At 36.3% G+C, this 14,597-nt stretch overlaps 1 protein-coding gene across 4 annotated transcripts in view; it reads left to right on the top strand.

Annotated features, from left to right (window-relative positions):
• The window catches only part of GPBP1 (GC-rich promoter binding protein 1), a 71,355-nt gene extending 57,616 nt beyond the window's left edge, over positions 1-13,739 (top strand). For all 4 annotated transcript variants that reach the window (XM_089908879.1, XM_022597210.3, XM_022597221.2 and 1 more), the window contains 4 exons: positions 1,372-1,539; positions 2,012-2,199; positions 6,407-6,509; positions 13,252-13,739. In XM_089908879.1, the coding sequence (XP_089765005.1) occupies positions 1,372-1,539; positions 2,012-2,199; positions 6,407-6,509; positions 13,252-13,410 (618 nt within the window). In that variant the 3' untranslated portion in view covers positions 13,411-13,739. The remainder of the gene's footprint in view (positions 1-1,371; positions 1,540-2,011; positions 2,200-6,406; positions 6,510-13,251) is intronic.
• The last annotated feature ends 858 nt before the right edge of the window (positions 13,740-14,597 follow it).

A 14,597-nucleotide genomic window follows, 5' to 3' on the forward strand; every position in this document is an offset into this window, starting at 1 on the left:
CGCGTCCGGAGCTTGTGCTCCGCAACGGGAGAGGCCACAACAGTGAGAGGCCCGCGTACCGCAAAAAAAAAAAAATTACTCCCGAGGAGCTAAATGTATCTTAATCATGGTAATTTAATTAACAGTGAACAAAAGGCATAGATGCATTAAATGAATGCATTAAAATGAGATATTTTAGTTCTTTCAGAAAACTTGATTCAGATACTTCCCTCCGTTTGCTAACTTTTTTTGCAGTTTAAGTAGGGATAATTTTTAAAATTTCTAACAAAATTTCCAAATATTCTGAAATGTAGAGAAAATCATACAGTGAAACACCCATATACTTATCAACCAGAAAGAGTAATTTTTAAGAGAAGAATTATGAAAACGGGTATTTTGACTTTTGCCACAGAGTTATGCTATGCTGTCTGATTGAACCTTGACTAAAAATAAGGATTTTTATTATATAATCTTTTGGGGACGATGGACACTAAGAGAGGGCAGAGAGGAGGAAGAAGAGGGAAAGGTGCATATTATTATTTTACTGACCTTGAAGTAGCTTACGTGTTTCTTTCTCATTTGGCCAGCTTTCTGAAACTTCTAGATCAGGGACTTCCCTGCCCAGTTCAGGGTCAAAAGACACTTGTGACTGTATTGTTATAACTGAGATTGGTCTGGGTACTATAGTGGAACATTATAACCCCTCACATACTAGTTCTCAATCATAGAATTTTAGAGCTCTGATGGAAGGACAAGCATTCTCAGCTGGTCGGTTGTGGCTTAAATTCTGTAGACGTTATTGCCAACAGTTAAGCATTTTGGTTTATTCCCATGGCTTAAAATACCTGTGACACAGAATTCTAACATTCTCTTTTCTTTTGTACTCCACTGTCAAAATGGACTCCAGTACATGTTCTGTTACTGTCCCCTCCTGCTCTTCCACAAAAATTTTCCCTCGTAAAACCCTATCTGATAAACTCAATGTGTACCTGTGTGTAAAGAATTATAATAGTCGTATGGGAAGCTGTTACGAACCTTAGAACCTTAGAACTCTGTGGAGCACAATTTTAAAAACTGCTTTTTTTTTGAATTATAGAAATGTTTAAGCAATTTCAGGATTCATTTTATAAAATAGTATTTAAAGTCCTAATTTAGAATCATAGTTCTTGGTATTATCAGACCTTAATTGTTTTGGGGATAAAATTTTTATGTTTACTCATTCAGTGGGATAGATAAAAATGGGAGTCAGAGTGGAAAACAGAGTTTAAAATAGAATTTAAAATCAATTTTGTATTGGGAAGAAGGTGAAATAGAAAGTCATGGTAGTTGTAAACTTTATATTGATATTAGTTCTCTGTCTACATTTATCAACATTTTTGATTTTTTTCTTAGTGTAATCGCTCAAATTCCTCTTCACCTGTTGACAAACTTAATCAGCAGCCTCGTCTAACCAAACTGACACGTATGCGCACTGATAAGAAGAGTGAATTTTTGAAAGCATTGAAAAGGGACAGAGTAGAAGAGGAACATGAAGATGAAAGCCATGCGGGCTCAGAAAAGGTAATTGAACTTGCAGTGTAATTCTTGGTTTGACATTAGCATGTCATTGGAATAGGTGGGCCAATATTATTTATTTAGGACCTTTGAATATTTTCATATTTCTGAAAGCAAGGCTAGCTAGCTATTTGCATAAATAATGAATTCATTTCTAAAATAGATTTTTCTTACTCTGTAGTCCCTGTGCAAAAATGAAATTAAAAAAAATTCCTGTTCATGTTTGTGTTTTCCCCATCTTACCTACCTTTATTTATCCTGTTAGTTTTGTCTTTATTGAATAGATGTGACTACATAGAGTCAGAAAGCTGTTGGTACCCTTCACAACTTAGTTTTACATCTTATGAAACTGTCTCCTAAATGATTATATAATCATTACAGTTGTTTTATCAATGAAAATCTAACCAGGATCTATTAAAGTTTTTTTTTTAAACAATTCTATTCTCTAACTCATTTTTTTTAACCCTTCAAAAATCAGGATGACGACTCATTTAATTTGCATAACAGCAATAGTACTCACCAAGAAAGGGATATAAACCGAAACTTTGATGAAAATGAAATTCCACAAGAGAATGGCAATGCCTCGGTAATTTCCCAACAGATCATTCGGTCTTCAACCTTCCCACAAACTGATGTTCTTTCTAGTTCACTTGAAGCAGAACACAGGTTAGTATTTTTGCGTTTGTCTCTACCCAGAATTTTGATTTTATTATAGAAAGTTGATTTATTTTTTAACAGCTTCATTGAGATATAATTTATATACTATAAATTTTTTACTCAATTCACTAATTTTTGGCGTATTTGTGTAACTGTCACCACAGTCTAATTTTAGAACATTTCTTTCACTCCAAAAAGAAACCCTGTGCTCATTTACAGTTACTCCTCATAGTTACTCTCTGTCCTTAGGTAACCACCAGTCTGCTTTCAGTAATACTTTATCAAGGTTCATCCATGGTATAGCATGTGTTTCTCTGAAAATTGAGTGATATTTCTTTTCCATGGCTTCAAATTTTCTGTAATTTTTTTTTTTTTTTTGATTGCGGGATCTCGGTTCCCAAACCAGGGATCGAACCTGGGCCACAGTAGTGAAAGCCTGAATCCTAACCATTAGGCCACCAGTGAACTCCCTGTAAACTTTGATTCTTAAGTTACATACACATTTAAGTACTCATATTGCTTGATTTAACAACTTAGGCATCAGTGATACAGTTCTCAAGGATGACAATTTTTTTGTTAAAAAATATAAAATATGAAATAGGCACATATATTACTATTATTATCAAGTTTCAGTATGTCGTCAAGGTATTGAGGATAGCTTCAACATCAGAGGGGTAGTTGTTACCTTGTCTAAGCACCAAATGAATTAATAGAAATGAGTGCCAGAGAAATTCAAGGGAGTTTTGGGGTAGATAGCATTATGGCTTGAGTACCAGTCAGAGTTTTAATTGGGACCTAAATTAAATCTTAAAGGGTGAGACAGTACGGGCAAGGGTACTGGGTAGTCATTTTGGAATAAAAAGGGGCATGAAAGGATATTTAGAGTTGAACACATACCTAGTTTGTTTTAGGGTTAGTGAATAGAATATCTTGACAGGAGTGTGGAGTCCTTAATGGAATTAGAGATAAATTGAAAAGGCAGGGCCTTAGAGATCTATTCAAGCTCTTTCAATGCTTCAGATGAAGAAATAGCTCAGGGAAGTGAACAAATTAGCCTGTGTCTTATACCTGGTTTGTGGAGAGTAGGATTTGTGACCCAGGTCTTCTACTTCTAGTCCTGTGCTTTTTCTAATGTAAGGAATTTGAATTTGTGGTCATGGTGTTAAGGTTAAGGAGTTTGTTCTTTAGGAAGTGGGAAGCCATTGAAAATATTTAGTGGAGGGTGGTAATTGTGAAAATGGTATCAGGGTGATTTGGTAATAATTTGAAAGAGAATGGGAAGAAATGCTAATGAAAAGGCAAAGTGCAGATCACTGTTGTGGTGTATTCCTAATTGTGGGGAATAGGGAAATACAGAGTTTTTGTTTTGAAAGCTATTCTAGAAACAGTTAGCAGTTACAGCCCTTGGAGGGAAGTGGAAAGAGGAGAGAATGGACAGTTAGGAATACTTGTTTTTCATAAAATTTGAAATAATTTGTTCCATCTGCATTATTATTTAGTTATGATTCAGTTTTTAAAAGTGAAACAAGTAAAAGTAAGGATCTAGTGAAAGGTGTGAGATTGTTTTTACCAGTCTAGATCTGTAGACTCTGGACTGGGTGGCATTGAGAATGGAAGTGCCATTCCACAGGGAGGCCATCTAGGTTACAGTGAAGACAAAGCATTAAATGATTAAAAGAAATGTGAGAAATAGTAATTAACAGTGATGGTGACTACATTTTAGTCCAGAGGCAGCAGAGTTTGGTGCAATGTATACTAACTTAGGAGGCAAAAAACCAGAATTCTGCTCCTTTGTTTGCTGTCAAGTAGGCAAATTGTTTTTACTTAAGAGATCCTGGTTCTTCGTCTGTAAAATATGGGTATAGTGTTACATTTTATTTCCAGTCTGTGAGCACTTTTATGAGATTGTTTGAAAATGTGCAAAGGCTACAAAGTAGCCAATGTGTGACAGGTTCAATTTGAAAGATGAGTTAGGTGTAAAAAGGAGTATGTTTAAGGGACGTAATTATGGAATCTTAAAAAAAATATGGTTCTGAAGAACATAGGGGCAGGACAGGAATAAAGAGGAAGACGTAGAGGATTGATTTGAGGACACAGGGAGGGAGAAGGATAAGCTGGGACGAAGTGAGAGAGTGGCACTGACATATATACACTACCAAATGTGAAATAGATAGCTAGTGGGAAGCAACCGCAAAGCACAGGGAGACCAGCTTCGTGCTTTGTGACCACCTAGAGGGGTGGGATAGGGAGGGTGGGAGGGAGACGCAAGAGGGAGGGGATTTGGAGATATATGTATATGTACAGCTGTTTCACTTTGTTATACAGCAGAAGCTAACACAACAATGTAAAGCAATTATACTCCAATAAAGATGTTTAAAAAAAAAACAAACAGTATAATCAGACTAGTACAAGATATGTGGCCATATAAGAAACAGAAGCTTTAAAGGCTCTAAGTCAAATGCAGCAGTCATGGCTACAGTATTCTTGTTTGCCCATCTAGAGAAAGTGGTTGATTCCCTGTTAATCTTTTTTTTTTTAACTGAAGTATAGTTGATTTACAATGTGTTAGTTTTTGGTGTACAGCAAACTGATGCAGATTCTTTTTCATTACAGTTTATTAGAGGATACTGAATATAGTTCCCTGTGCTATACAGTAGGACCTTGTTGTTTATTCTTTTTTAAAATTAATTAATTTTTGCCTGCATTGGGTCTTTGTTGCTGCATGCGGGCTTTTCTCTAGTTGCGGCGAGTGGGGGCTACTCTTCATTGCGGTGCGTGGGCTTCTCATTGCGGTGGCTTCTCTTGTTGCGGAGCACGGGCTCTAGGTGCACGGGCTTCAGTAGTTGCGGCGCGTGGGCTCAGTAGTTGTGGTGCACCAGCTTAGTTGCTCCGCGGCATGTTGGATCTCCCGGGACCAGGGCTCGAACCCGTGTCCCCTGCATTGGCAGGCGGATTCTTAACCACTGCGCCACCAGGGAAGTCCGTCTTCGCAAAACTTTTAATCTTTTGAGCGAAGAACTGTTTCAGGTGCTTTTTATAGTCTTCCAGGGAGTTGAAGTTTTTTCCGTTAAGAGAATTTTGTAAAGACCAAAATAAATGGAAATCTGAAGCTGCAATGTCTGGTGAATATGGCTGATGAATCAGAACTTCCCAGCCAAGCGGTAACAGTTTTTGCCTGGTCAGCAAAGAAACACGTGGTCTTACGTTATCCTGATGGAAGATTATGCATTTTCTGTTGACTAATTCTGGATGCTTTTTGTCGAGTGCCGTTTTCAGTTGGTCTAATTGGGAGCAGTACTTGTTGGAATTAATCGTTTGTTTTTCGGAAGGAGCTCATAATAGAGGACGCCCTTCCGATCCCACCAAATACACATCACCTTCTTTGGATGAAGACTGGCGTTTGGTGTGGTTGGTGGTGGTTCATTTTGCTTGTCCGATCTCTTCCATTACACATTGCTGTACGGTATCTACTTTTCATCGCCCGTCACAATTTGTTTTAAAAACGGAATGTTTTCGTTGTTAATTATTAAGTAGAGAATCGCATGCAGAAATATGGTCAAGAGGGTTTTTTTTCTTCTGCTTAACTTACGTGGAACCCAAACATCAAAGCGAGTAACATAACCACGCTGGTGCAAATGATTTCCAGCGCTTGATTTAGATATTTTGAGTATGTTGGCTATCTCCCGCATGGTATAACGTTGATTGTTCTCAGTGTGTCGATTTGATCGCTATTGACTTCAATTGGTCTACCTCACCATGGAGCATCGTCCAGCGAGAAATCTCCAGCACGACACTTCACAAACCTCTTTTGACACGTTTGATCAGTCACAGCACCTTCTCCATACACTGCACAAATCTTTTTGTGCTTTTCAGTTGCGTTTTTATCTTTCGTGAAATAATACAGCATAATATGCCAAACATGTTCTTTGTTCCATCTTCACTGTTAAAATGGCTACACAAAAATTCACCAATTTTGATAAACTTTTTTTAAAATGCATGTTGAATATGACAGCTGTTACAATACAGTTTAACAAAATTGTTTCAAAAGAAGTTAAAGACAACTAAGCGCTACTAGAGCCATCTTACAGAAAGAAAACTGAACGAACCTTTTGGCTAACCCAATAAAATGGATCATGTTTTCTTGCTCACAGTGTAAAAGGAATTATCTTACTTGGGTTAAGTTCTAAATTAAATTTATTCTTTCCCCCCTTTCCAGATTGTTAAAGGAGATGGGCTGGCAAGAAGACAGTGAAAATGATGAAACGTGTGCTCCCTTAACTGAGGATGAAATGAGAGAATTCCAGGTTATTAGTGAACAGGTAAGAAGAGCTGAATCATATAAGTTCACTTTAAAAATTGCCCTTCCTTAATCAGAACAGCATATAACTAAGCATTTTTGGGTGGTGGGGAGAAAGAAAGTTTTATAGTTTTATTTAGGAATTTGTTAAACATCACACTGTAGGTCAGATTTGCCTTTCTTTTAAATAGGTCTGCAATGCTGACTTCTTTAAATCCATGGATCTGCAGTGCTTAGGAATTAGTGTAAAGAATATGTCTGATTTGTCACTTTTCAGGTATTTAAAAAATGACTTGGGGATAAGAAGTAGAAAACAGCAGTAGCTTTGCCAAATGTAGCTTCATTTTTTTATCCTTTTCTTCGTACAGGAATATTTTATATTCTAGAACATCTTTTTTTTAATGTCTTAATAGTTGCCGTTTTGAAAGAGTATTCCTTAGAAAATGTACAGTAGAGTGTCAGGGAGTTGAGATTTTTTTCAAATCCATTATGGTTTTTTAAAATAGTTCTGGTCATGCAGAAGTGATTTTCTATACGGAGATATTATAATTTATATTATAATCTTCAAAACACTTCTTAAATGTTTTGAATGAAATCTTTGAGGAAATTAGTTACATTTACTTCATAATAAAATAGACTTCATCGTCCTAATTAAAAATTTGTGGCAAAATACGCATAATGTAAAATTTACGATTTCAGCCATTTTTAAGTGTACAGTTTTGTGGCATTAGGTACATTGACATTTTTATGCAGCCATTACCACCACTCACCTCCAGAGCTCTTTTCATTTTGTAAAACTGAAACTCTGTACCCATTAAACCATAACTTCATTCTCTGCTCCCCCAACCCTGGGAAACCACCACTCTACTTTCTGTCTCTGTGAATTTGTCTGGGTTCCTCATATAAGTGGAATCATGCCGTATTTGTCCTTTTGTGATTGGCTTATTTCACTTAGCAGAATGTCTTTGAGATTCATCCATGTTGTAGCATGGGTCAATCAGAATATCCTTTTTTTAAGACACAATAATCCATTATATGTGTATGTACCACATTTTGTTTATTCATTCATTGATGGACATTTGGATTGCATCCACCATATAAATGCTGCTGTGAACATGGGTGTATAGGTATCTGTATCTATCTATCTATAGATAGATACCTATACACCCATGTTCACAGCAGCATTTATATCTATAGATAGATAGTCTATAGATAGCTGTAGACTCTATCAATATCTGTAGAGTCCCTGTTTTTTAATTCTTTCAGGTATTTTCCCAGAAGTAGAATTGCTGCATCATATGGTTATCTATTATTAACTTTTTGAAAAGCTGTCCTACTGTTTTTCTGTAGTAGCCACACCATTTTACATCCCCACCAGTGGTGCTCTCTTCCCTCTCATTTCTCATATTTTTCTCCCAACACCATTTGTTGAAAAAGACTGTGCTTTCTGTATTGAATGGTCTTGGCACCCTTGTTAAAAATCATTTGTATATGCAGGGGTTTGTTTCTGGGCTTGCTATTCATTGGTCTTCAGTTCTGTTTTTGTGGGTTTTTTTTTTTTTCCTATAAATTTATTTATTTATTTTTAATTTTGGCTGTGTTGGGTCTTCGTTGCTCCGCATGGGCTTTCTCTAGTTTCAGTGAGCGGGGTTACTCTTTGTTGCGGTACACGGGCTTCTCATTGCGGTGGCTTCTCTTGTGGAGCACGGGTTCTAGGCGTGCGGACTTCAGTAGTTGCAGCACATGGGCTCAGTAGTTGTGGCTCACTGGCTCTAGAGCACAGGCTCAGTAGTTGCGGTGCACAAGTTTAGTTGCTCCATGGCACGTGGGATCTTTCCTGACCAGGGCTCGAACCCGTGTCCCCTGCATTGGCAGGCAGATTCTCAACCACTGTGCCACCAGGGAAGTCCCTTCAGTTCTGTTTTTATGCCAGTGCCACATTGTTTGGATTGCTGCAGCTCTGTAATATGGTTTTTTTGGGTTTGTTTTTTGTTTTAAAGGATGGAGGAGGCTATGTTTAGTGTTGAGTTCAGCTAAATTCAGGACCCTGGGAAAGCCAGGACCTTTTTCTTTTTTTTTTTTTAAAATAAATTTATTTATTTTTGCCTGCATTGGGTCTTGTTGCTGTGCGTGGGCTTTCTCTAGTTGTGGCTAGAGGGGGCTACTCTTTGGTGGGGTGCGCTGGCTTCTCACTGCGGTGGCTTCTTTTGTTGTGGAGCACGGGCTCTAGGTGTGCTGGCTTCAGTAGTTGTGGTGTGTGGGTTCAGCAGTTGTGGCTTGCAGGCTCTAGAGCGCAGGCTCAGTAGTTGTGGCGCACGGGCTTAGTTGCTTTGCGGCATGTGGGATCTTCCCAGACCAGGGCTCGAACCCGTGTTCCCTGCATTGGCAGGCGGATTCTTAACCACTGTGCCACCAGGGAAGTTCTGTAATATGTTTTGAAATCAGCAAGTATGAAACTTCCAACTTTGCTCTTCTTTTCAAAAGAGTGTTTTGGCTATTCTTGAATCCCTTGAGCTTTTAGAAGAGTTTTAGGATGGGTTTTTCTGTTTCCGCAAAAAAATACCCGTGAGATTTGATAGGGATTACATTGAATCTGTAGATTGTTTGTGGTAATATTTGCATCTTAACAACGCTAAGTCTTCTAATCCGTGAGTATGGGATGTTTGTTAATGTATTTTAAATTTCTTTTAGCAGTGTTTTGTAGTTGTCAGTGTAGAAGTCTTTTACCTCCTTGGTTAAAGTTCATTCCTTATAATTAAGGATAAGTATTTTTTCTTTTTAATGCTATTATAAATAAAATTGTTTTCTTTTTTTAAGAATTGTTTTCTTAATTTACTTTTTGGATTGTTCATTGTTACAGAAATGCAGCTGATTTTTATGTGTTGGTTTTATGTCCTGCAACTTTGCTACGTGTGTTAGTTCTCACAGGTTTTTAAATAGAATTTTTAGGTTTTTTACATATAAGATCATGTTGTCTGTAAACAGATAATTTTACTTCTTTTCCACTTTCATATTTCTTCCTTCCCAGTTAATGTAAATTTTTTATTCAGAAGTTAGTGAACCATGTTATTTTTCACAAGCTGATGATGGGTAATACTTCTGAAGGATTTTTTTTGTTATGTTTATTATATTGTCCAATTTACAAACAAGAAATTCACGTTAGGTGTACAGTTGGGTGAGTTTTGACAAATGTATATAGCTGTATGACTATGATCCCCAAAAGTTCCACATTGTCCCTCTTAGCATTTAGTTCTTTCACTCCCAGCTCCAGCCCCTGGCAGACACTGATTATTTGCTTTCTGTCCCTATAGTTTTGCCTTTCCACAATTTTTTTTCCTGGATACCTTTTTTTTTACATTAATTTTTATTTGAGTATAGTTGATTTGCAATGTTGTGTTAGTTTCTGCTGTACAGCAAAGTGAATCAGCTATACATACACATATATCCACTCTTTTTTAGATTCTTTTCCCATATAGGTCATTACAGAATATTGAGAAGAGTTCCCTGTGCTATACAGTAGGTCATTATTAGTTATCTATTTTATATATAGTAGTGTGTATATGTCAATCCCAATCTCCCAAGTTACACAGTGTTTTACTAATTGAACCATATATTGTTATAGTCCTGGATCTGGTTGCTTTCATGCTTTTGAAACTCACCCATGTTTGGTGAGTAGTAGTCCATTGTGTGGGTTTGCCATTTTGTGTATCTCTTTGAAGGATTTGTTTTGAATCTGAAGAAAGGCATCAAGAAAAACCACTTAATATCATTACCATAAGGTAGTAGTCAAGGAAAACATAATATTGCCTGACCAAGATAATTGGCTTTAAAACCCTGTTATGACTGGGGCAGGTAGATAAAACCCAAACCCTATTGATAATAAAATAATTAACTGATATAAAAAATTTGTGCATACTGTGGGTTGGAGAGCAATGGCCTGTAAGTATAATGTCCATTTTTTAAAAAACTAAAGATAAAGACATGGGTATATTTATGTTAATGATGACATGTCATTTGACATTTAGATGCCTAAAAAACCATTAGGGCCTGATGCTGTTTATAAAAGTATTCATATTGTATCTGGTAACAGTTGAGAATCTGAGTTTAAACTCCTCTTCAAATTCTGCAAACATTTAAGTGTTCACTATGCCCAAGATTTTAGAGTTTATAGAGATGAGCTCCTTCATAGTGCTGCAGTTTAATGAAGATAGGTAGATTCCCATATAAAGCAGAATGTGGTAGCAATTTTCAAAATATTTAAGGTGACAGGAGAGAGTGAGTGTGTCATGCAAATTCATCAAATGTTTCTTGAGGTCCTATTCTAGAGTGCTGGGAAAACAAAAATTTTTGCCCACATAGAATTTACATTAATTAATTAATATAGAGGTCAACGCCAGTTGCAGTGATCTGGAAAAGCATAATTGAGTTGGGTTTGAATTGGCCTTTGTCAGGTAAGATGAGGGAATGACATGCCTGGTGTAGGGAGTGAACAAAGGCAAAAGTAAGAGTTCAGGGTATGCTGGGGTTCAGCGTGGCTGGAGCATTGGGTAGAAAGATTTTAATGAAAGATCTTGATAACAGTAATAAGTAGGGTGAGTCTAAGTCCTAGTTTGCCTTGGAGGGTCCCAGTTTATGCATGTTAATCCCACTGTATTTATTAATGGCACATGTTTACTCATTCTCAAAAGTGCCCTAGTTTGAATGATAAATTAACGTGGCCTCCCTAATTGTGAGTAACGTCATGTGAGCTCTTAATGCCCTCTAGGTAATTGTGCTGAGTGCATTTTTGTAGTATTTGTATGAAGTTGGTAATATCATTAGTCCTGCTGTGTAGATGACAAAACTTAATTGGCTCATAGTGGTTGGGTAACTTTCTCTAGGTCTGTACAGTGTATATCATTAGTGGAGTTGGAAGTTGAGCCCAAGTCTGGCTGACTTCATAGCCTGTGCCTATAACTGTGATATAAGGTTGAAAAAACACATTGTGGTCATATTAAGGTTTTTGTATGCCATGTCAGGAGTATAGATTGTGTTTTATTATAGGAAACCTTTTGAGGTATTTTTAGGTATGTGAAACCATTTGTACATGTGGAAGTACAGGTATAGTGTAAGGTGTATATTGGAAGTGTAATTGTGAAGACTAGGATCAGGATGGTTAGTTGGGAATATATTGTAATAATTAGGGAAGGGGTAAATGAGGGCCTGAAGTAGAAAAATGACAGTAAAACGTGGTCTTGATGAGACTGAGATCTGAAATAGAATCAGCAGGATTTTGAAATTTCAACCTATGAACTGATAATTATATCATTATTATAGACAGGAATGGAGGAGGAGGAGCTGGTTTTAGGAGACTGTATATATATACACACATATTTATGTATATGTGTAATTCTATGCATTTTACATAAATACATGTATATGTAAAATAGACGTGTGTGTGTATTCCCCCCCCCACGCACCCCCCCCCGGGGGTGGGGGCAGGGTGCAGGCATTTAGAGAAATCAGAGATAAAGATCAGATTTGGTTTTTATCATAATTGTCCACAGTTGATTTTAAGCTGTGGAAAGATTAGGTGGCACTGGGTGATAAATCATGTGAAGCAAGGATAGAACTTTGAGGGATTAGAAAGGTGTACCTTTAAAAGAGAGATGAGGCGTATTTGTAACCATCACAGTGGCTGAGAACGCCAGAGACTGAGAACACTGAGAACATGGCTTTTGTTTTTCTTAGTAAAGTTGGTGGTGAGGTCATTTGTTCAAAGTAAAGGGAGGTAGCTAAATAGGGAGGGAAAAAGGAAAATTGAGAGCTAATAAGACTCTAGACTTGGTATTTCTAGTTATCAAGGTCTGTAGCAAAATTAGCTGTGATGTAAGTTGCCCTTTGGGTTTGGATCTTACCCTAATCCTTATGACTTAAAAAAGCCCTCTAGACTATGATACCTATAGATAGTTCCAAATATTAACTTATTATATAACTGGATTTGGTCTTACAGAAATTTGTATTTTTCATTTTGATAAAACTTACCAGAGTCTCAGACATTTTTCTTACTTATACCATACTTACAATACTAACCCTTCAGTTCTGATTTTCAGAAATAACTTATTAGTTTTTTCAATATCTTAATCTCTGTGGTTAAGCAAAGGCCTCTGTTTGATTTTGTTACCTTGTACTTACCTTATTTGAATACTCCTTACTTACTGGAGTACTTTGTATTCTGGTTACTCTGCAGAGTGTGAGTAAAGCGGATTGTGGGGTATGTTAATAGCCTAGTTAGGTCAGAATAATAAAAATAACAGCTGTAGCTTAATGGTTGCTGATTATATTGTAGGCAGCACCTGAAGATACTTATTACAGTTCTCATTAAGGAAATGAAAATTTGGGAAGGTTAATTCCTTAACAAGTGACAGACTTAGAATTCACACCTACCCTGTCTGGATCCAAAATCTTTTCACTAGACTAGTACTATATACCATATACATATATACATATACACATACATATATATATATATTTTTAATAGTGGTTTGGTAAGTTATAAATGCAGTTCTCCCAAAGGTAGTGATTTATTCATAGGAAATACTTTGTTATATTGGTTGGATCAATTACCTATATCTAACTAGTTTTTCAAAAATGATATCATAATCTATGGAGTTTTATTACCTTTATTGCATTCATGGGTACATTTGATTATTAGAGCATTCTTAATTTGTAGTAACTCTTGGAGGATAGTTTATTTATTCCATTTATTTTTGTTGACATTTTAGTTACAGAAGAACGGTCTGAGGAAAAATGGTATTTTGAAAAATGGCCTGATCTGTGACTTCAAGTTTGGACCCTGGAAAAACAGCACTTTCAAACCCACTATTGAGAATGATGACACAGAGACAAGTAGCAGTGACACATCAGATGACGACGATGTGTGAAGGATTTCCTAACAGCTTTAGAAATTTTAGTGTGATACATCTCTCATACAGTTTGGGGTGAATTGTAAAAATGAAGAACTATAATTTATGTAGTAAAATACCCCATTAGAAGATGATTTTTTTGGGGAACTTCAATATGAAGAAAACCAAGAATGTTGTGTTGGGCTGTGTTGAACATTATTTCTTTGTTAAATGAATGTTGTAGAAATGAGGACTTTGGTTGATCCAACATTGACTTTCTTCATCACTGCAGCATTTCTCTGACTAGCAATGTGACGATGTAACAAATGAGATTTTCTCATTTAATAATAAAAAAATTGTGTAATGTTTTGCAAAGCTTCTGTCTTAAAATGTCCAGGTCTTAAGAAAAAAGGCAGCTTACACTGTTTTGCTTGCAGAGTCATATCTTTTTCGTACAGTGGAAATCCTCAAGTCCACTTTGTGCGGCTCCCCCCACCCTCACCCCTCTCCCCTGCAAAAAAAGGACAATGTAGCATGTTGGCTAAAACTGGAGCAAAGTGCACTAAAACATTAATTTCCTGAACTCAACTATTGTACTAGTCACCTTTTAAAACATAAATTGCTCTTTAGCCATATGTAGTTCAGTAAATGTTACAGCAAAGACTTGCCACATTTTCTTCCAAATTTTAAGAGGTGATTTTCAAGAGCTTTATTTGGGTATGTTGTCAGACCAGGATTTTCAGAGTTGATGGAAAAGAGTCTTGTGGGAAAACTTATTTTGATAAATTATTACACATGCAGAAAAACTGATCACACTGACTGGATCTGTCCACAACATGAAAAATAAACTGGATTTTCAGAATATTGTCGTTCTCTGTAGTGTTAAAGGTATTGGTCTGTAAACATAATGTGGTTTATTCACTTATTAAAACAAAGTTAAACTTTATTAAAGATGGTGATTACCTTTTGAGTTCAGAGAAAGCAAGCTATGGAAAATAGCTTTTTTATTATCAACTGCTTAATAAGTTTATTAAATGAATGTTAACCACTTTATTTTTCATTTGCACATTAATTTTAGAATCATTTCTGTTTACTGCTCACTGGAAGAGTAATTTTGCTTTTTTTCTTGTATTTTTGATTTTTCTGATTTTGTTTATCCACATTTACTTTAGCTTCCTCCATCCCACTCCCATGTTTAAATATATTCTGATTGTAAAGAGCATAAT

This window comes from Delphinapterus leucas, chromosome 3, assembly GCF_059928025.1.
Source record: "Delphinapterus leucas isolate spDelLeu-1000000601 "Yukka" chromosome 3, BTC_Dleu_Yukka2, whole genome shotgun sequence".
In the NCBI taxonomy this organism is placed as follows: Eukaryota; Metazoa; Chordata; class Mammalia; order Artiodactyla; family Monodontidae; genus Delphinapterus; species Delphinapterus leucas.